Consider the following 20,721-nt stretch of genomic DNA (forward strand, 5'->3'; position numbering starts at 1 on the left):
AAATAATTATTTCTCTGTAACACGATGGCAGTGGATAACCTAGTGGAATTTAAATTGTTATGTGGAAAAACTGGGAAATATTATGCATGTACAAACTATTGTGTTTTGCTCTAACTGTCAACTATTAACCCCCCAATAAATTTTAAAAAATAATTATTATTTGTTTTGCAAAAGGGTTAACAGCAGAGTTCCATAAATAACTACTATTTAAAAGTGTATTACACATAAATGGCCCAGCAGAGAAATGGGGACAAAGAAGCTCTAATATTAGACATTACTTTTAAGTGGAGGTTGATAAGAAATCAGATAAAATATGAATGTATTAAAAATATAAATCAATGGAGGAAATTATTTTACTATTTTAATGTCCATATAAGCTTTCAGAAATATATCTTGGTACAACTTTAATCAATTTAAGAAATGCTGATGACAAATTGCAAATATTTTTATGTCAACAAGTCAAGATGCAGGAGGAAAAAAATCTATTCTTTGTCTATCCTCCAAATACTAACCAGGTCTTACCCTTTCTAGCTTCTGAGATTAGATGAGATCAGGCATTTTCAGGGTATTATGGTCATACACTCTTTATGTTCTTTATTCAGCATAGTCTTTATAGATAACAGGAAAGAAGCAGAAATCTCTTTTCAGAGAATTCAAAGCTGAGGCGCTTTTAAAGATGCCCCCAAATGGGTTTTATTTACCAAAGCAAAGCATCTATTACCATTATCTAAAAAACCCATATTTATCCCAGTCCTGGAACCTCTGGGATTTGGCTCATTTTCCTTCATACTTCTCTAGATCCATACCATTTGATACTGCATCCACTGATCTCAACCAAATCAGTGCAATCAGTACTACCTCGACATGTTTCCTTTGGACAGTGTCCAGAGACAGCAGACCTAGAATGCCAACTCTTCAACTCCATTACTCTGCCACCAAGTTGCAGATGCTATCATGAAGCCGACATGACTTCCCTGGGAAGATGAACTCACCAGTGTGTCCTGGAACTCAACCTCTCCAGAGCCCTGCCCTGCTAGGGAAAGATAGAAACAGGCTGGGAGTATGAATCGACCTGCCAATGCCCATGTCCAGCAGAGAAGCAATTACAGAAGTCAGACCTTCCACTTTCTGTACCCCATAATAATCCTGAGTCCATACTCCCAGAGGGATAAAGAATAAGAAAGCTTCCAATGAATGGAACAGGATGCAGAATTCTGGTAGTGGGAATTGTGTGAAATTGTACCCCTCTTATCCAACAGATTTGTTGTTCAGAATTAAGTCAATGATAAATAAACAAATAGCATCTTTCCCACAGATGTCAGGATTCCACACTCTCCACCCCAATATTTAGTGACTTTCATGTTTTGGCCCACAATCACAGATACTCATGTGACATCAAATTGCATAAAGTATAATTGATACAGCAATCAATTCAGTAGAGGATAAGAATCCAGCTACCTGTCTTTGCCTGCTTTGGAGGTGATGCTTGGCTTCTTCCAGTGGCACTGATGGATCTGACAGTGATTTGGTATAGGGTGGCAGCCTTCAGACCCATCACAGTTCCTGGGGAACTGGCCACAATGGTTTCAATGACAGTGTCCCCATCTTCAGCTGTGAGGAGGTAACTGGTAGCTCCTGGCACTGTAGCCCACTCCACAGTGATACTGTTGCTGATTTTTGAATATGCCTGATCAATAGTGGGTATTTCAGGAGCTGAAAGAGATTTTGAGGTTGCATGTCAACTGGGATAGCTAAAAGAATTATTTCTTTCACCATTTCACTTTTCGAGCTGAATCACTTATGTATTATCCATTAGACATAATACTTGCACTCATTTTTCAAATGAAGAGAAAAGCAAAGAAAGAGAGTCACTTTCCATAAGAGAGTCAGAAAGCTCAAACCTCTTGTTGGGATGAGATTTGAACAAGATTTTTCCTCTGGGAAAAGAGGGGAAAAAACAGTCTTCTGGGATAATTTATAATTTTTGTACTTCAAAAATGAATAAGTGATAGTGTGAAAGGACTTTGAAAGGAGGGTGAGAATAGTTAAGATGCTCTATTCCAGAGGTCTACTTTAGTCTGGCTTTCTGTGATGTTTTTAAAACCTGTTTTATCCAGCTTCCCTTCCAGCTCCACAACTCTGCCTCTAGTTCCTCCATCTTGGCTGAGGTTTCTTTCTTTCCTTCGTCTTTTCTTTCTTTCTCTCAATATTTTATTTTTTCATTAGTGATTTAATAATGACTTACAAGATTGTAAGGGATATTAGTAGTGGTGTAATTCCATATAGTTCCCACCACCAGAGTTCTGTGTCTCAACCCCTCCATTGGAAACTTCCATATTGTTTATTCTTCTGGGAGTATGGACCAAAATTCTTTTTGGGGTAAAGAAGGTGGGAGTTCTGACTTCTGTAATTTCTTCTCTGCTAGACATGAGTGTTGGCAAGTTGATCCATACTTTCAAACTGTCTCTATCTGTCCCAAGTGGGATAGGGCTCTGGAAAGGTGAGGTTCCAGGAAGCATTGGTGAAGTCATCTGCCCAGGGAAGTCAGGATGGAATCATAGTAGCATCCAAAACTGAAATGAAGTAAGATGGAAAGTAGGACAAAATGTTTAATAAACGGGAATTATAAAGTAAGAATAGAACCGATGAAAATCAGGAACTTAGGGTAGAAGGAAGCTAGGGAGTTTATTTTAGGAATGTTCCTAGAAGCCTATGTTTTAATAATCTTTGCTTAAGCTTGACTATTACTTGGGGGTCGACTAAGAATATTGTCTGGGAAGATGGTATCAGAGTTGAGAGTAGAACTAGGAAACAGTATTAGGGCAGAGAGCTGCTTGCAAATTGAAAGAAGATATGTACATATACATGCAATTAACTATTTACCACAACTGGGACCCATATCTATTCCTTTTTAGCACAGGAGCCTGTACAGCCTCTGAGTCCCTGTCAGACACAATCCATAGTCACAGCTGGGAACATTCTATACTGCATTCATTTCAGAGTCAGCCTCCCTTCGGACAGTAGGCCAGTTGCTACTATTGCTAGTTCATAGTGAAGGTATGGTTATGAGGAAGCCTACAAAAGGGCTTACAATGACGTTCCCAATGGGTGTGACTAGTGATGGTAGAGAGAAGGATCTATCTGATGTCTTTGTCCATGTTATCCAAGGATTCCCTATCTAGGACCCCAAGTGATGGGTGGCCTTATAGTGGCCAAAAAGGCCATTGTTAAGTGAGCCAGTTTCTTGCCCTTATCCAGATTTTGTAGTCCCTTATTTTTCTTTTCTTTTTTTTTTTTTAAATTTATTTCTTTATTGGGGAATTAATGCTTTACATTCAACAGTATATACAATAGTTTGTACATACATAACATTCCCCAGATTCCCATTTAATAATACAACCCCCACTATGTCATTCATCATCTTTCATGGACCTGTATTCTCCCCACCCACCCACCCACCCCAGAGTCTTTTACTTTGGTATAATAATCCAATTTCATTTCAGGTTCGACTTGTGTTTTCTTTTCTAATCTTGTTTTTCAACTTCGGCCTGAGAGTGAGATCATCCCATATTCATCCTTCTGTTTCTGACTTATTTCACTCAACATGATTTTTTCAAGGTCCATCCAAGATCGGCTGAAAACAGTGAAGTCACCATTTTTTACAGCTGAGTAGTATTCCATTGTGTATATATACCACAACTTGCTCAGCCACTCATCTGTTGTTGGACACCTGGGTTGCTTCCAGGTTTTGGCTATTACAAATTGTGCTGCCAAGAACATATGTGTACACAGATCTTTTTGGATGGATGTGTTGGGTACCTTAGGATATATCCCCAGGAGAGGAATTACAGGATCATAGGGTAGGTCCATTTCTAGCCTTCTGAGAGTTCTCCAGACTGTTCTCCACAGAGGTTGGACCAATTTACATTCCCACCAGCAGTGCAGGAGGGTTCCTTTGACCCCACACCATCTCCAGCATTTGCTGCTGTTACCTTTTCTGATGTATGACATTCTCACAGGAGTGAAGTGATATCTCATTGTTGTCTTGATTTGCATTTCTCTGACAATCAGAGACTTGGAGCATTTTTTCATGTGTTTCTCGGCCTTTTGGATCTCTTCTGTGGTGAATATTCTGTCCAAGTCCTCCCCCCATTTTTGGATGGGTTATTTGTTGTCTTGTTGTTGAGTCTGGCAAGCTCTTTATATATGTTGGTTATTAAACTCTTATCTGTTGTATGGCATGTAAAGATCTTCTCCCATTCTGTGAGGGATCTCTTGGTTTGGGTAGTGGTTTCTTTTGCTGTGAAGAAGCTTTTTAATTTGATGTAGTCCCATAGGTTTATACTTGCCTTAGTCTTCCTTGTAATTGGATTCATTTCATTGAAAATGTCTTTAAAATTTATGCGGAAAAAAGTTCTGCCAATATTTTCCTCTAAGTATCTGATAGTTTGTGGTCTAACATCCAAGTCCTTGATCCACTTGGAATTTACTTTTGTATTTGGTGAAATACAGTGATTCAGTTTCATTCTTCTGCATGTTTCAACCCATTGTTTCCAACACCATTTGTTGAAAAGACTCTGCTTTCCCCATGTAATAGTCTGGGCCCCTTTGTCAAAGATTAGATGTCCATAGGTATGGGGCCTCATTTCTGGGCTCTCAATTCTATTCCACTGGTCAGTGTGTCTGTTCATGTTCCAGTACCAAGCAGTTTTGATGACAATGGCCCTATAATACAGTTTGAAATCTGGGAGTGTGATGCCTCCAGTTCTGTTCTTTTTTCTCAAGATTGTTTTTGCAATTCTAGGTCTTTTCTGGTTCCAGATAAACATTTGTAGCATTTGTTCTATTCTCCTAAAAAATGTGCTTGGGATCTTGATGGGGATAGCATTAAATTTGTAGATGGCTCTGGGTACTATATTCATTTTTGATGTTAATTCTACCAATCCATGAACATGGAATATCTTTCCACTTCTTTGTGTCTTTTTCAATTTCTTTGAGTAGTGACTCAAAATTTTCAGTATACAAGTCTTTCACTTCTTTGGTTAGGTTTACTCCTAGATATTTTATAGTTTTTGTTGCTATAGAAAAAGGAACTGATTTCTGAATTTCAATTTCTTCTAACTTAGTGTTTGCATAGAGGAATGCCACTGACTTTTGAATGTTAATTTTATAGCCTGACACATTACTGTATTGCCTGATGATTTCCAAAAGCTTCTTGCTGGATTCCTTAGGTTTTTCCATGTATACTATCATGTCATCTGCAAATAAGGAGAGTTTGACTTCTTCTCTTCCAATCTGTATCCCTTTAATTCCTTGCTCCTGCCTGATTGCTATGGCAAGAACTTCCAACACTATGTTGAATAGTAATGGTGATAGTGGGCAGCCCTGTCTAGTACCTGATCTGAGTGGAAATGCTTCCAGTTTTACACCATTGAGTATGATGTTGGCTGTAGGTTTGCTATATATAGACTCCACTATCTTCAGGAATTTTCCATCTATTCCCATTTTTTGTAGTGTTTTGATCATAAAGGGATGTATTTTGTCAAAGGCTTTCTCTGCATCTATTGATATGACCATGTGGTTTTTGGTCTTGCTTTTGTTGATGTGGTGGATCACATTGACTGACTTAAGTATATTAAACCAACCTTGCATGCCTGGGATAAACCCCACTTGGTCATGATGAACAATCTTTTTGATATACTGCTGTATCCGGTTGGCTAGAATTTTGTTCAATATTTTCGCATCTATGTTCATCAGAGATATTGGTCTGTAGTTTTCTTTTTTGGTTGTGTCCCTGTCTGCTTTTGATATCAGGGTGATGTTGGCTTCATAGAAGCTGGCAGGGAGTATTCCAGTGTCTTCAATCTTCTGGAAGACTTTTAAAAGTAGAGGTATTAGTTCTTCTTTGAAGGTTTTGTAGAATTCATTTGTAAAACCATCTGGTCCAGGACTTTTATTTTTGGGGAGATTTTTGATAACTGTTTCAATTTCATTAGCTGTGATGGGTCTGTTCATGTTATCCACTTCCTCTTTACTTAGTTTTGGAAGTTGGTAGGTATCTAGGAAATCATTCATTTCTTCCAGGTTCTCTAGCTTGGTGGCATATAGTTTTTCATAGAAGCCTTGCATGATATGTTGAATTTCTGCAATGTCTGTTGTGATATCTCCTCTTTCATTTACTATCTGATTTATTTGGGTCTTCTCCCTTTTTGTTTTGTGAGTCTGGCTAAAGGTTTGTCGATTTTGTTTACTCTTTCGAAGAACCAACATTTACTTTCATTGATCTTTTGTATGGTTTTCCTATTCTCAATGTTACTTATTTCTGCCCTAACTTTAGTAATTTCTGTCCTTCTGGTTGCTTTAGGATTCCTTTGTTGTTCTTCTTCTAGGTCTTTAAGATGTGCAATCAGGCTGTTTATTTGTGCCTTTTCTTGTTTCCTAATGTGTGCTTGTATAGCTATGAACTTCCCTCTTAGGACTGCTTTAGCTGTTCCCAAATATTTTTATAGATTGTGTCTTCATTTTCATTGAACTCTTGAAACATTTTGATTTCTTCCTTGATTTCCTCTTTGACCCAGAAGTTGTTAAGAAGTGTACTGCTGAGCTTCCACATTTTGGGACTGTTACTAATCTTTTGTTTATTGTTAAGTGTTAGTTTAATTCCACTGTGGTCTGAGAAGATGCTTGGGATGATTTCAGTGCTCTTGAATTGGCTGATGCTGTCTTTGTGGCCTAACATATGGTCTATCCTTGAGAATGATCCATGTGGATTTGAATAAAATGTGTATTCCAGTTTCTTGGGATGAATGACTCTGAAAATGTCCAATAGTTCTAGTTTATCTATCTCTTCATTTAGCTCCCTTATGTCTTTACTGATTTTCTGCCTGGATGATCTGTCAAGTTGAGATAGTGGGGTGTTGAAGTCCCCTACTATGATTGTGTTACTGTTAATATATTGCTGTAGCTCTTTCAGTAGAAGTTTGATGTATTTAGATGGCTTCTCATTGGGTGCATAGACGTTAATAATTGTTAAGTCCTCTTGATTGACTGATCCTCTGAGCATTAAGTAGTGTCCATTTCTATCTTTTTTAATCTTATCTATTTTAAAGTCTATCATGTCAGATATGAGAATAGCTGTTCCTGCCCTTTTTTGTGGGCCATTGGCTTGTATGATAGTTTTCCATCCTTTCACTTTAAGTCTGTGTTTGTCTTGTTGAGTTAGGTGAGTTTCCTGTAGACAACATATTGTTGGGTTGTGTTTTCTGATCCATCTTCCTACTCTGTGTCTTTTAATAGGTGAGTTCAGGCCATTGACATTTATTGATATCAAAGATTGAAGATATTTTAACGCCATTCTTGAAGAGTTTTAGAGTGTTTTGATATATGTCCTATTTGTGGTGGTCTGGTTGTTTATAGGAGACCTTTCAGAAGTTCTTTCAGGGCAGGCTTGATGATGGTTGCTTCCTTCAACTGTTGCTTGTCTGAGAAGGTTTTGATGCTTCCATCTAGTCTGAATGACAGTCTAGCAGGACATAGTATTCTTGGCTGAAAGCCTTTCTCATTGAGCACTCGATAGATATCTTGCCATTCTCTTCTGGCCTGTAGTGTTTGTATAGAGAAGTCTGCTGCTAATCTTATGGGTTTTCCTTTGTAGGTGACTCTGTTTTTCTCTTGCAGCCTTCAGGATCCTTTCTTTATCCTTATTCCTTTCCATTCTAAGTATGACATGTCTTGGTGTCTTTAGGTCTGGGTTAATTCTGTTTGGGACCCTCTGGGCTTCTTGAATCTTTATGTCTTTGGTGTTGTCTAGACTAGAGAAATTTTCAGCTATTATGGCCTGGAGAATGCTTTCTTCCTCTCCTTCTCTTTCTTCCTCTGGTAAGCCAATAATGCGTATATTGTTTCTTTTGAAGTCATCCCATAGGACTCTGTTGTTGTTTTCAGCATCTCTTAATCTCTTTTTGAGATCTCTTACTTCCTTTTTAGTTGTCTCTAATTCATCCTCAATCTTGCTAATTCTGTCTTCAGCCTCATAGATTCTTTTCTCTCTGCCCTCTACTGCTTTCTGGAGTTCATCTATTTTGTTGCCCTGCTCTGATACTGTTTTAGCTTGTTCAGCTAGTTGCCTTCTTAGCTCAGCGATTTCAGCTTTCAGCTCTCTAATAACCATGAGATAATTAGAATTTTCTTCCATATTCTCATTTGTTGTTCCTGCATTTCTGACTATAATTTTTTCAAATTCTTTACTCACTCCTGTTATTATTTCCTTAGCTAATGTTTGGATGTTGAACTCGTTGTTTTGTGCTTCGCCCTCTGAAGGACTTTTAGCTAGATTCTTGTCCTGGTTCGAGTCTCCAATATTTTTTCTTGTTGTTTTAACCATTTTATATATTATGTTATGAGTTCCCTTTATCAGTACTTTTCAAATTATTGATCACTACTGCCTGGATTGACTTGTGTCTGAGTAATTTAATTAAAGGGTTTACAGTGGTGGAAGTTAACAGTTTTTTCAGTCCCTGAGTTGGAGCTCAGTGGTGTAAAGCCTCTTTTTTTTTTTTTTTCTTCCCTGTAGGCTATGGGAGCCTGAGGGCTTTTAAACTGTCAATAGGCTTCTTAGCTTAATCACTGACTCCTGACCAAGAGATAAAGCAGGGTGTGGCAGAGATAATCCAGTGGTTATGCAAAGAGACTTTCACAGCCCCTCTGCTATGCCACCGAGGTATAGGTCTTCTCCTGAGTTTCCCGGTTAGATCTCTGTCCCCTGGTGTCCCTCCCTGTTGCTGCTCCAGATTCTGAGGGTAGTAGCAATGGAGACTCAGAGTTGCACTTGGTGAGTCTCTGGGGAGTCCTTTCCTCCCTTCAGCTGTCCCCTTGTTGTGGAGCAGACTGGAGGTGGTGTCTCCACTGATAAACTATTGAACTGTTAGCAGTCACTTAATCTCTCCTTAGGCCCCTCTCTCCTCTCTGTCACCAGCCACGCGTGTTTGTACTCACGGGTGATTTACTGGGTTCCTGTGGTCATTCTAGTCCTGTCTTGTTTCGGTCCGGGTGGTCTCCTTTGGTATTCCTAGTTGATCTGGGAGAGGAGAGGAGAGGAGAGGAGAGGAGAGGAGAGGAGAGGAGAGGAGAGGAGAGGAGAGGAGAGGAGAGAAAGCGATCTGCTGCTCGTAGCTCTGCCTCCGGAACAGGAAGCTCCCTTATTTTTCTGACACGCTCAGAATTTCTCCTAGTTGTTAAAGCATTGAGTACCCTTTGTAGTATCTAAACTAGTAGTAGGTTTATGGGATCTGGCCTCAAATTAGGGAGGAAATAGAGGTAGGATTTTAGTGGGGTCTTAGGCTTGGCTCAGATTTCCATTCCTACACTTGGTACATTTCCCAACTGGATTTGAATTTAACAAAGAAGGAAAACTGAGTTCTTCTCTTTGTAATAATTTCACCACACTTTAATTTTCTTTGAGTGGTATGATTTTTAGGTTCTTCTATATAAAATAAACTTTATCCTTGCCCCTTCTTTATCAAAATATTGTTCTGCCTCAGAATAAGATGCTCTGGTTGTTTCTCACCTGTACCTGGTTCTGGTTTGCAACGGGACATGGATGCTTATGTCATGAGTTTATACAAAGGATTCCTAGACTTAAGGTGCAAGTATGCCATATGGCATTCAAGTCATTTACTTCTCTGCAAAAAATTCACAGACACATAAATGACCTTGTGCAGAAGATTTAAATGAAATCAAGGGTTAGGAAAAAAAATGGCAAGGGTTCAGGCAGCTGAAAACTGGCAACTAGCCTTCATGTTCAGTGTGCTACATTTACTGGCTAAAATCACTCCATGCCAAATTTACAATGAAGGGGCAAAACAAAACTATTGGGTATAGTATAGGGGAGGGAGAAAGAGTAAATCCACGTCAAGTGTGTGATTTGCTGTTTTTAACTCCTTCTCCCCAGCAGACCCTTCATGCATGACACAACCTTCTCTTTCTTCCCAATAACCCAGAGAGTTGGCTTGGGCAGCATCTCAGAAATAACCAGGCTGTAGCATGAACAAAGTCTTCATTGTTCACTGGCTAGACACTTCTTGAACATCACCCAGGACTGTCTTCACCACTGAAAGAACATTTCAGTGGTTATGTATGCTGAGGGAAAGTTGCAGGCCTGGTCTTAGTTTTCTTCTTCCCCAGTGGATGCTGATTCTGCTGACAAATGATGCATGTCTCTGCTTCCTACTGCAGAACAGAAGGCTCCAGTAGCACTTCCACCATGCCTCCAAAACATCAATCTATGCTTCCCCAGTTACTTGTCCTTTGCTCTATGCCTTCTTTCCTGTCTCTCAATTCCCCATAGTTTATCTTGTCTCCTAGGTTTGTCCATCCTGTTCATTGGAATAGACTAACATCCTGAAAAATGACAACAAAACAAACCACAGACATAGGAAGCCTCCCAGTCCATTCACAGAATTACTTGAAAGTCATTGAAGAGGTTAATTGACACAGACTATCTCCCCACAGGCCTGTACAAAACCTGCCCCATTGGGGCCAGGTGGCAATGCACCTGGTTGAGTGCACATATTACAATGTGCAAGGACCTGTGTTTGAGCCCCTGGTCCCCACCTGCAGGGGCAAAACTTCACAAGTAGTGAAGCAGTGCTGCAGGTGTTTCTGTCTCTCTCCCTCTCTATCTCCCCCTTCCCTCTCAATTTATGACTGTCTCGGGACCAGGTGGTGGCACACCCGGTTGAGTGCACTTGTTAACAGTGCACAAGGAGCTGGGTTCAAATCCCCGGTCCCTACCTGCAGGGGGAAAGCTTCACAAGTGGTGAAGCAGTGCAGCAGGCATCTCTCTGTCTCTCTCCCTCTGTATCTCCCCTTTCCCTCTCGATTCCTGGCTGTCTCTATCTAATAATTAAAAAAACAGAGCTCAATTTCTGTCTATATCTACTATCCAATAAGCAAATAAATATAATAAAAAATAAAAACAACAAAACTTGCCCCATTGAAATGAGGCACAGTTAGCCAGAAAGCATAACACTTGAATCATTATCAGCAGGATGACATGCAGGGCTCTATGATAAAAATTACAAAGGGTTAAGGGCTTGGAAACTGGTTTAGAGTTCAGGTTCTCCAACTTTCTTTTTTTGTGCAAACATAGCTAAGTAATTCCACCTTTTGTTTCAGTTTTCTCCCTTGAGAATGCAGACTTTTAAGACTGAATTTCACTTATTTATTTATTTATTTTTACTATCACAGTTCTCAATGGGTTTTCTATATCTGCATAATACCACTGTGCCTGGTGGGCTCCTCCTCCCCCCCCACCCCATTCCTTCTAGACAAAAACTGAGAGATAGAGAGAGATGGAGAAATACTTCAGCACTGCTCCACCACTTGTGAAACTTCTCTCTGTGCAGATATTGTGGCTGAGGGATCCATGCATGTGGTAAAGTGTGCACTCTACCAGGTGAGCTATCTCCACGCCCCTGGGATTTTATTATTACTTTTTTGGAACTGGAGCCTCACATACACACAATTCCATCACTCATCACTCCAGAGCTGGCTTTTCATTCAGGATGAGAAAGAGACAGAGTGAGAGAGCAAGAGAGGGAGAGACACCACAGCACCACGCTTCTGCTGGCACCATGGCGCACACCTATGTGTGGCGCACGCACCCTCGTCAGTGAGATGTCTCTCTTGCCCCAGGATTGAATTTTTTAAAATATTTTTTTATATTTATTTTTATTTATTTATTCCCTTTTGTTGCCCTTGTTGTTTTATTGTTGTAGTTATTATTGTTGTCATTGTTGTTGGATAGGACAGAGAGAAATGGAGAGGGGAGGGGGAAGACAGAGAGAGGGGGAGAGAAAGATAGACACCTGCAGACCTGTTTCACCACCTGTGAAGCGACACCCCTGCAGGTGGGGAGCCAGGGCTTGAACCAGGATCCTTATGCGGGTCCTTGTGCTTAGCGCCACCTGCACTTAACCCGCTGCGCTACAGCCCGACTCCCCCAGGATTGAATTTTAAATGTAAAATACCTACACTGTAGGACTGTTGCAAAGATTAAGGGAAATAGTGTATGTAAACATACTTGAGAAGTTGGGCCGTGTGTATACAAGCAAGCTTTAGTTTTAGAAAATAGGGCCGCATGGCACCAGGGAGGTGAGATTCTGGGGAGACTGGGGTAGGCACAACTGAAGAGGTAGGTGATTGGTTTTACACTGGGTTTTTGGGCAGGATCTGACTAGTGACTGCAACGAAAGATCCACATCTCTGGTTTATGTTCCACTTAAAGAAGTTTGAGTGGGCTAATGAGTCTCCATAAATTAGCAGTAATACTTTACTCTTTCTGCAGTCCATAGTCGGCTTCCTTATTGCGCTGGTGGAGGAGAAACCTTTATTCCCCAGGTGTGTAGTCAATCACTCCAATCAATCAAAAGTGGAACCTTTTGATTCTTAGAATCTGTGCATTTGCATTCTATAAACTCAGAGATCTAAATTAGTCCATGCTGTGGTTCCAGAGGCCAGACACAGATAAACAGCTGATGACAGAACCCAAATGTAACAGAAATATACATCCCCAAAATGAAGCCTGTATATCAATAGTACCAGCAAGATATATGCTATCTGGGGTCTGGGAGATGGCACAGTGGATAAAGTGTTAGACTCTTAAGCATGAAGTCCCACGTTTGATCCTCAGCAGTGCATGTACAAATGATGTCTGGTACTCTTCTTCTCTCTCTTCTTATCTTTCTCTCTCTGTCTCTCTTTTTTATTCTTTTTTTTTCTTCTTTCCTCCAGGGTTATTGCTGGGGCTCGGTGCTTGCACTAAAAATCCACTGTTCCTGGAGGCTATTTTTCCCCTTTTGTTGCCCTTGTTGCTTATTGTTGTTGTTTGTTATTGCTGTCGTTGTTGGGTAGGACAGAGAGAAATCGAAAGAGGAGGGAAGACAGAGAGGGGGAGAGAAAGATAGACACCTGCAGACCTGCTTCACCGCTTGTGAAGCGACTCCCCTGCAGGTGGGAAACTAGGGCCTGGAACCTGGATCCTTATGCTGGTCCTTGCGCTTTGTGCGATGTGTGCTTAACCCGCTGTGCTACCGCCTGGCCCCCTCTCTTCTTATATCTCTATTAAATAAATCAAATCTTTTAAAAAGAAAATATCCCATATGTTGAAAAGCTAGGAAATGTCCATCAACAGCATCACCAGTAGTTCAGTCTGCCCCTTGCTTAGATAAAGTGGGATTAAAAAGAATTTGTTCTGAGGGTTTCGTGCATCCTGGTTGTGCTAGGACTTTCTAAGAGATGGTGGTATTAGATTTTGCTCACCCAAAAGTCATGTCTGAGGGGAAAAAAAAATCACTTTACATGTGACCTAACAGTTCTCTTCATAATTTCCTGGCTAATCCTGAAAGTTTCTCAAGAATAAGAAAGGTGATTAAGAGTAAATCAGAAACAAGTAATTTTTAGAAGCCTACTGTAGGGCTGGAGAGCTAGCTCACTGGACAGGGTGCATGCCTGGCCATGTGAGTGACCCAGCTTTGAGCCCCAGCACATGGGAGATGCTAGGGAAGCAGAGGAAGTTCCTGTATTGGGGTGTCTCTCCCTCTCTCTGTCTCTCTATCTGAATGAAAAAAGAGTGAAAGCACCCCATCTACCTTCACCACAAAGTCTACTTAATATGCATAAATTGGATGGCTCAGTCCCTTATCCATAAGGGAGTATATTTCCAGACTCCCAGTACATGCCTGAAATTGAGCAGAGTATCAAATTCTGTTTATACTGGGTTTTTTTTTCCTATATACACTTACATCTATAGTAAAATTTATTTTTTTGTAAAGTTTATTTTTATAAGTTAGACTCAGAAAAGCACAAAAAAATAGCAACTAATAGTAAAATTTGTAATGATAGCCTATAATAAGAGTTATGTGTCTGTGGTCTTTCTCAAAATATTTTATTTTTCTCAACTTCTGTTGATGAGTGGGATCATCCCATACTCATCTTTATCTTTCTGACTTAGCTCACTTAACAAAATTCCTTCTAGCTCTCGAGAAAGAAGATCAGAAAGGGAAACTAAAAGCAGGATCTGACTAAACTGAAAGTAGGACACCAAAGTAAATATCCTGTGGTGAGGGGGAGAGTAGACATGCAGCTTCCTGCGCCGGCGGGGGTGGGTACACAGTCTTTTGGTGGTGGGAATGGTGGTTATGTACACTCCTATTAAAGTGTAGTCATATAAATCACTAGTTAACTAATATGAGAGGGGGAAAAATTGATTGCATGTCTTGAAATTTTTTAAACACAGACTGAGTCTTTTAATATATAGGCTGTGTCTTTGATATGTGGACTCTCTCAAAAGCCTAGACCAAGTAGACAGAAGCAACCGGTGGCACAGCTATATACAAGATACTGGGTACTATACAGGAAACCCTAACAAAGGGACCTTTCAAAGTTAAACCAATTACCAAATAATGTGATGATAACAATAACTATCCATTGTTTTCTTGAACCCTAAGACAGCAGTAACCTCACATCTCCACTATAGAGCCTATATTTCCCCCAGTCCTGGAACCTTAGGGTAGGGCCCACTTTTCCCCATGCCTCTCCCAGTTCATATCAAATAAAATTGCATCTGCCAATCGCAACCTAATCAACGCAACGACTGCCACCTCAGCATGCTTCACTTCAGACTGTGTCCAGAGACGTCAGGTGTGGAATGACAACCCTTCAGCTTCATTACTCGGGTGAGACGTTTTCTTTCGTAGTATTCCCTAATTCCATTCCAGGTGGTTCACTTCCTAACAAAGTCCCAAAATCTAGATACAGACCAGGTTCCAGGAGATAGAGCATATGTTCACACTTATCCATAAACCAAGGCGAATATATACCTGAAAGCAGAAGTACACTAGAGTTTGCAGGGAGTACCCCTCCTTCCAACACTTCCTCTCCACTATTCCAACCTTTGGGTCCATGATTGCTCAACAATTTGTTTGGCTTTGTATGTTAACTCTCTTTTCAGTCACCAGGTTCCAGATGCCATCAGGATGCTGGCCAGGCTTCCCTGGACTGAAGACCCCACCAATGTGTCCTGGAGCTCTGCTTCCCCAGAGACCCACCCTACTAGGGAAAGAGAGGCAGACTGGGAATATGGACCGACCAGTCAATGTCCATGTTCAGCGGGGAAGCAATTACAGAAGCCAGACCTTCCACCTTCTATAACCCACAATGACCTTGGGTTCATACTCCCAGAGAGATAGAGAATGGGAAAGCTATTGGAGAGGGGACAGGATATGGAGATTGGGTGGTGGGAATTGTGTGGAGTTGTACCCCTCCTATCTTATGGCTTTGTTAATGTCTCCTTTCTTAAATAAAAATTTTTTAAAAATTTATTTTATGTAACATCTTCAGACCTTATTTAACTATTGGTCACTAAGGCTACAAAAGAAGAAACCATGAATATGGGAGCATTGTATATTGTAATCATATTTTAATGACCTTAACTATTCTTTCTTTCCTGTGGTATAGACAAAATAATAAATAAAATTAGTTCTTATTCCTATTGGAAATTTTCAATAAAAGTGTATTGACTATATAGTCCTGTCAGACAGTCTAAAATCCATTGGGCATAGCTTTCCATTTTGGGAACTTAGATTACTCACATGTGAGAGGAGAGGGATTAGCTTTAATTTCAGTCTCTTATTGAAGAAAAATGATAAAAAATTGTTTTAAAAGAAAATCTTTTCTAGTTCTGACTTGTCATTATATTTTAAGGGTGTGATATTAGAAATATAAAATCATTTTAAAATAGAGAATATTGAAATTTTCATCAAGATTTTGATTTTCTCCTTTAATACTTCAGAAAACAAATTTTAAAAGTTATATAATTAGACACTTCACTATTTATGACTGAGACTTTTTTCTTTGATGGGGATGATTATCACTAACATTTGTCTAGCTGTATTTGGGGAAATTCATGACTACATATTTCTATACATTTCAGTACTTGATGAAGCTCTTTTGCAATGATTTGTCTTTTACATTTGACTCATGTATTTGTCTTATTGGTTATATCCAAAGCATGAATATTCAGGAAAAAACATACCTTCTGGTATAACCTTTATATTTCACAGTTCTCAAAAAGTAACTATGGAAATTATATTATAAGTAAACACAGGGAGGAGAAAATTGTATTTCAGAAAATTTTACCTGTTTTTGCTGAAACAACCTGAAAAGGAAGGTTTATAAAATTAGAATCATAAAGAAAAACTCCATTTGGAGAAGTCAGAACATAAATCAGAGCAGTAATAAAGCTATCACACCATTTTTCTACAGAAAGTGAGCTGTCCTTCAATACAAACAGTATCTGCATAAACCATTTCCTAACAGTCAGATCTGCCACAATGCCATCTTAAACAGAATTCAGAGACTGGAGGCAGATCACATTACTATCACATTTTTCTCTCTGAATCTGCCCATTGAACTCAGTCAGTAGCTGCTGACAGATGTTTTAGAAATCTTTGTTCATAAAAATATAAAGACAATTTTATATTCTTTGTCTAGTATTTCATATTAATTTTCAAACACAGAAGTATATGCAGTCTTAGTATGACCCCAGTATACTTATATTTCTATTTCTCTACCTCCTAGATTCTCATAATCAAGAGAAAAATAATGGAAGTATCTTTTATGCTCTGCTCTAAATAAGTGCAGGTAGGTTGGAATGATAAACTCACCAGTTTAAGATAAATACAACTGAATCCAATCAGAGACAGGTATCTTTCTGGTCCACCAGCCATCCTGTTGGACATAGTATTCATATGACACATACCGAAGTCGCCAGGGTCTTCTTTGGTCACCAAGTGGGCAGCACTGGCAGTTGCTGGGATGTGGGACTGTGATGCTGGAAAGAGCCTCTGGGAAGTAGCTCCTCCCCTTTTGTGTGGAGCTGACCTGTGACTAAGAGCACCTGGAGACTGACAGGGACAGGTATTGAAAACACTAAACAAGACAGAAGAGCTATAGAAATCCATGCCATGTGGATTCAAAAGCTTCTGGAAGCTGGGTTTTCAGATACTATGTAGAATGTTCTCCTTTTCCTCTTTATTTTCCATAATGTTTTACTTATTTTATGGGGTTGGGGTAAGTGGTTTACAGTACAGTTATTGGCATATGGGCATGTCAATATCCCAAGACTCTTTCACACTCTCCCAACCACTCTCTCCCCAGAGTCTTTTGTTGTGGTTAGTACACCCTGTGCAGTCTAGGTTTTGCTTTGTATTTTCTTTTTCTGGTCTTGTTTCTTTTTCTTTCTTTCTTTCATTTATTTATTTATTCTCTTTTGTTGCCCTTGTTGTTTTATCATTGTAGTCATTATTGTTGTTGTTATTGATGACATTGTTGTTGGATAGGACAGAGAAATGGAGAGAGGAGGGGAAGACAGAGAGAGGCAGAGAAAGATAGATACCTACAGACCTGCTTTACCACCTGTGAAATGATTCTCCTGCAGGTGGGGTAGTCTTGTTTCTTAAGTTACACCTGTAAGTGAGATCATCCAGCATTTGTTCTTCTCTTTTTTGACTTATCTCACTTAATATAATGCCTTCAAATTTCATCCAAGATGAAAGTTGACAGGAGTATTAGCATTCTCTTGTTGATGATTGTCTGCCTTCTTAAGATACTTTTCATATTCTTTCCTTTGATCTTTGCCATTTTAATTATGTGCATTGGTAACCTTAGGTTTGGATTTATTTATTTTTCTTGAAACTCCCCCTACTACAAGAATTCAGGGAATCAAGAAATAGGTGACCTTAGATAAGTATGTGTAACACTCTCGGCACTGTGGGGTTGTTGCAGCCAGAGTAATACCACAGCCAAGGGAAGCAAGCATGAGAAAGAAGTTGATGATGTTAGTTAAAAAGTTCTGAGTGGCATTTGTTCTGCAGGAAATCTAGGAAAAGGCGCCAAGCCCACTGCTGTGTGCTTGCATCCAACTGTAATGAGCCTATGTATGTCAAGTTGATAGAAGCCCTTTGTGCTGAACATCAGATCAACCTAATTAAGGTTGATGACAACAAGAAACTTGAAGAATGGGTAGGCCTTAGATATCAAATATATCCCTCTCTCCATTGTTACCTGTCATTTCTATCAGGAACAACACAATAGACCCCTTTGTGGGCCCCCATAGGACCTTGCCCTCAACTTGGATCAACAATAGTAGAAAATGTTCCATCCTCCAAAGGGATGCTGGACAATATATTCTATGCTACACCTGAGGAAGATGGGTCCTGATATTGGGGCAGCTTGGAACATTCCTACTTATGACCAGAGAATGTGGGCTCAGATCTACAAGGATGCAAAGGTCACATAGGCTCTTAAGCTGAATATGGGCCCCAGACCACATCAAATCGATGGGGTTTACAATCAACAATATTAATACACATTTCCCATATTTGGGAGCTACTCTCCTGATCCAGCTTTCTGCTCCTTCTGCCAGCCATGACATCATTTCCCCCAACAATAATTAGGATCCACCTGTACATCAGATTTCAGGTTCAGGCAAAAAAAAAAAAAACACCAAAAACAACAACAACAACAACAAAAAAACACTAGTATAAGTTCTTGCCATAGCAATCAAGCAAGAGAAAGAAATCAAAGGAATACAGATTGGAAGGGACGAAGTCAAGCTCTCACTATTTGCAGATGACATGATAGTATACATAGAAAAACCTAAAGAATCCAACAGAAAACTTCTGGAAGTTATTAGGCAATATATCAAGCTGTCAGGCTACAAAATCATTGTACAAAAATCAGGGGCATCACTCCCATTCACTGTTGCAGCAAAATCAATAAAATACCTATAAATAATGCTGACCAAAGAAGTGAAAGACATGTATACTGAAAACTATGAGTCACTAGTCACTATTCAAGGAAATAGAAAATGATACCAAGAAATGGAAAGACATCCCATGCTCATGGATTGGAAGAATAAATATCCTCAAAATGAATATTCTCCCCAGAGCCATATACAAATTTAATGCAATACCCATCAAAGTTCCACCAAGCTTCTTTAAGAGAATAGAACAAAAACTACAATCATTTATCTGGAACCAGAAAACACCTAGAATTGCCAAAAGCATCTTGAGGAAAAGAAACAGAAATGGAGGCATCACACTCCCAGATCTCAAACTATATTATAAAGCCATCATCATCAAAACAGCCTGATACTGGAACAAAAATAGGCACACAGACCAGTGGAACAGAATTGAAAGACCAGAACTAAACTCCCACATCTATGGACATCTAATCTTTGATAAGGGGGCCCAAAGTATTAAATAGAGGAAGGAGGCTCTCTTCAATAAATGGTGCTGGGGAAAACTGTGTTGAAATATGCAGAAGAGTGAAACTGAATGACCTTATCTCACCAGTAACAAAAATCAACTCCAAATGAATCAAGGAATGGTTTGCCTGCTTAAAGTTCACTATAGTTCACCTGCTTTGATCACACATACTCCATTCTGCCCTGACCAAAAGGCCCTTCTTTCTATTATCTTCACCTCCTCCTCCACTTTGTTCTAACTCCTCTATCTTAACTCTTTGCCTTCAAGGCTTCTTTCTGTCTGCTTCTCTCTTGCCACTAATCACTCCAGAACTCCCCTTTACTACTATCAATTCTCTTCATTCCTTAGAACTTTCACCATGAAGGTTCTGACCTTCAAAACCCACCCCTATTGCCTCATGTGAAAACTGTCCTTTGTTCCCTTCTGCTACTTAAACCCTGCCTTCTGTACAGTAAAATAGATCATTTGTGATTGAAATGGTCTCCTGGTCCTTTTTCTGTTGTTAGCCACTGGAGTTAACATTAGAGGCCAGTAACAATGCTTACCTCTGCTGAGAGGCCACCCATGCAAGTGTCAACACCCATAGGTGTGGGGGTTTAGTTCTGGTCTTTCAATTCTGTTCCACTGGTCTGTGTGCCTATTTTTGTTCCAGTATCAGGCTATTTTGATGATGATGGCCTTATAATATAGTTTGAGATCTGGGAGTGTGATGCCTCCATTTCTGTTTCTTTTCCTCAAGATGCTTTTGGCAGTTCTGGGTGTTATTTGGTTCCAGATAAATGATTGTAGTTTTTGTTCTATTCTCTTAAAGAAGATTGGTGGAACTCTGATGGGTATTGTGTTAAATTTGTATATGGCTCTGGGGAGAATATTCGTTTTGAGGATATTCATTCTTCCAATCCATGAGCATGGGATGTCTTCCTATTTCTTGGTATCATTTTCTATTTCCTTGGACAGTGACTCATAGTTTTCAGTATACAAGTCTTTCACTTCTTTGGTCAGCATTATTCGTAGGTATTTTATTGATTTTGCTGCAACAGTGAATGGGAGTGATTTCTGGATGTCTTCTTCTTCAGATTTAGTATTTTCATAAAGAAATGCCCCTGATTTTTGTACATTGATTTTGTAGCCTGACACCTTGCTATATTGCCTGATAACTTCCAGTAGTTTCTGTTGGATTCTTTAGGTTTTTCTATGTATACTATCATGTCATCTGCAAATAGAGAGCTTTACTTCTTCCTTTCCAATCTGTATTCCCTTGATTTATTTCTCTTGCCTGATTGTTATTTGCAAGAACTTCCAATACGTTGAAAAGTAATGGTGACAGTGGAGATCCCTGTCTAGTCCCCAATCTGAGGGGGAATGCTTTCAGCTTCTGTCCATTGAATATGAT

General features: G+C 39.6%; 1 protein-coding gene across 1 annotated transcript in view; it reads right to left on the minus strand.

Moving 5' to 3' along the window:
* Positions 1-19,912, minus strand: part of FNDC7 (fibronectin type III domain containing 7) — a 48,623-nt gene extending 28,711 nt beyond the window's left edge. The window contains exons 1-6 of the mRNA XM_007528701.2: positions 19,874-19,912; positions 16,820-16,964; positions 16,311-16,398; positions 16,198-16,216; positions 16,094-16,106; positions 1,459-1,713 (exon numbers count right to left, since the gene is read on the minus strand). Coding sequence (XP_007528763.2) covers positions 1,459-1,713; positions 16,094-16,106; positions 16,198-16,216; positions 16,311-16,398; positions 16,820-16,964; positions 19,874-19,912 — 559 coding nt within the window. The remainder of the gene's footprint in view (positions 1-1,458; positions 1,714-16,093; positions 16,107-16,197; positions 16,217-16,310; positions 16,399-16,819; positions 16,965-19,873) is intronic.
* Positions 19,913-20,721: the final 809 nt, after the last annotated feature.

The sequence above is a fragment of the Erinaceus europaeus genome, chromosome 11 (assembly GCF_950295315.1).
Source record: "Erinaceus europaeus chromosome 11, mEriEur2.1, whole genome shotgun sequence".
Classification (NCBI taxonomy): Eukaryota; Metazoa; Chordata; class Mammalia; order Eulipotyphla; family Erinaceidae; genus Erinaceus; species Erinaceus europaeus.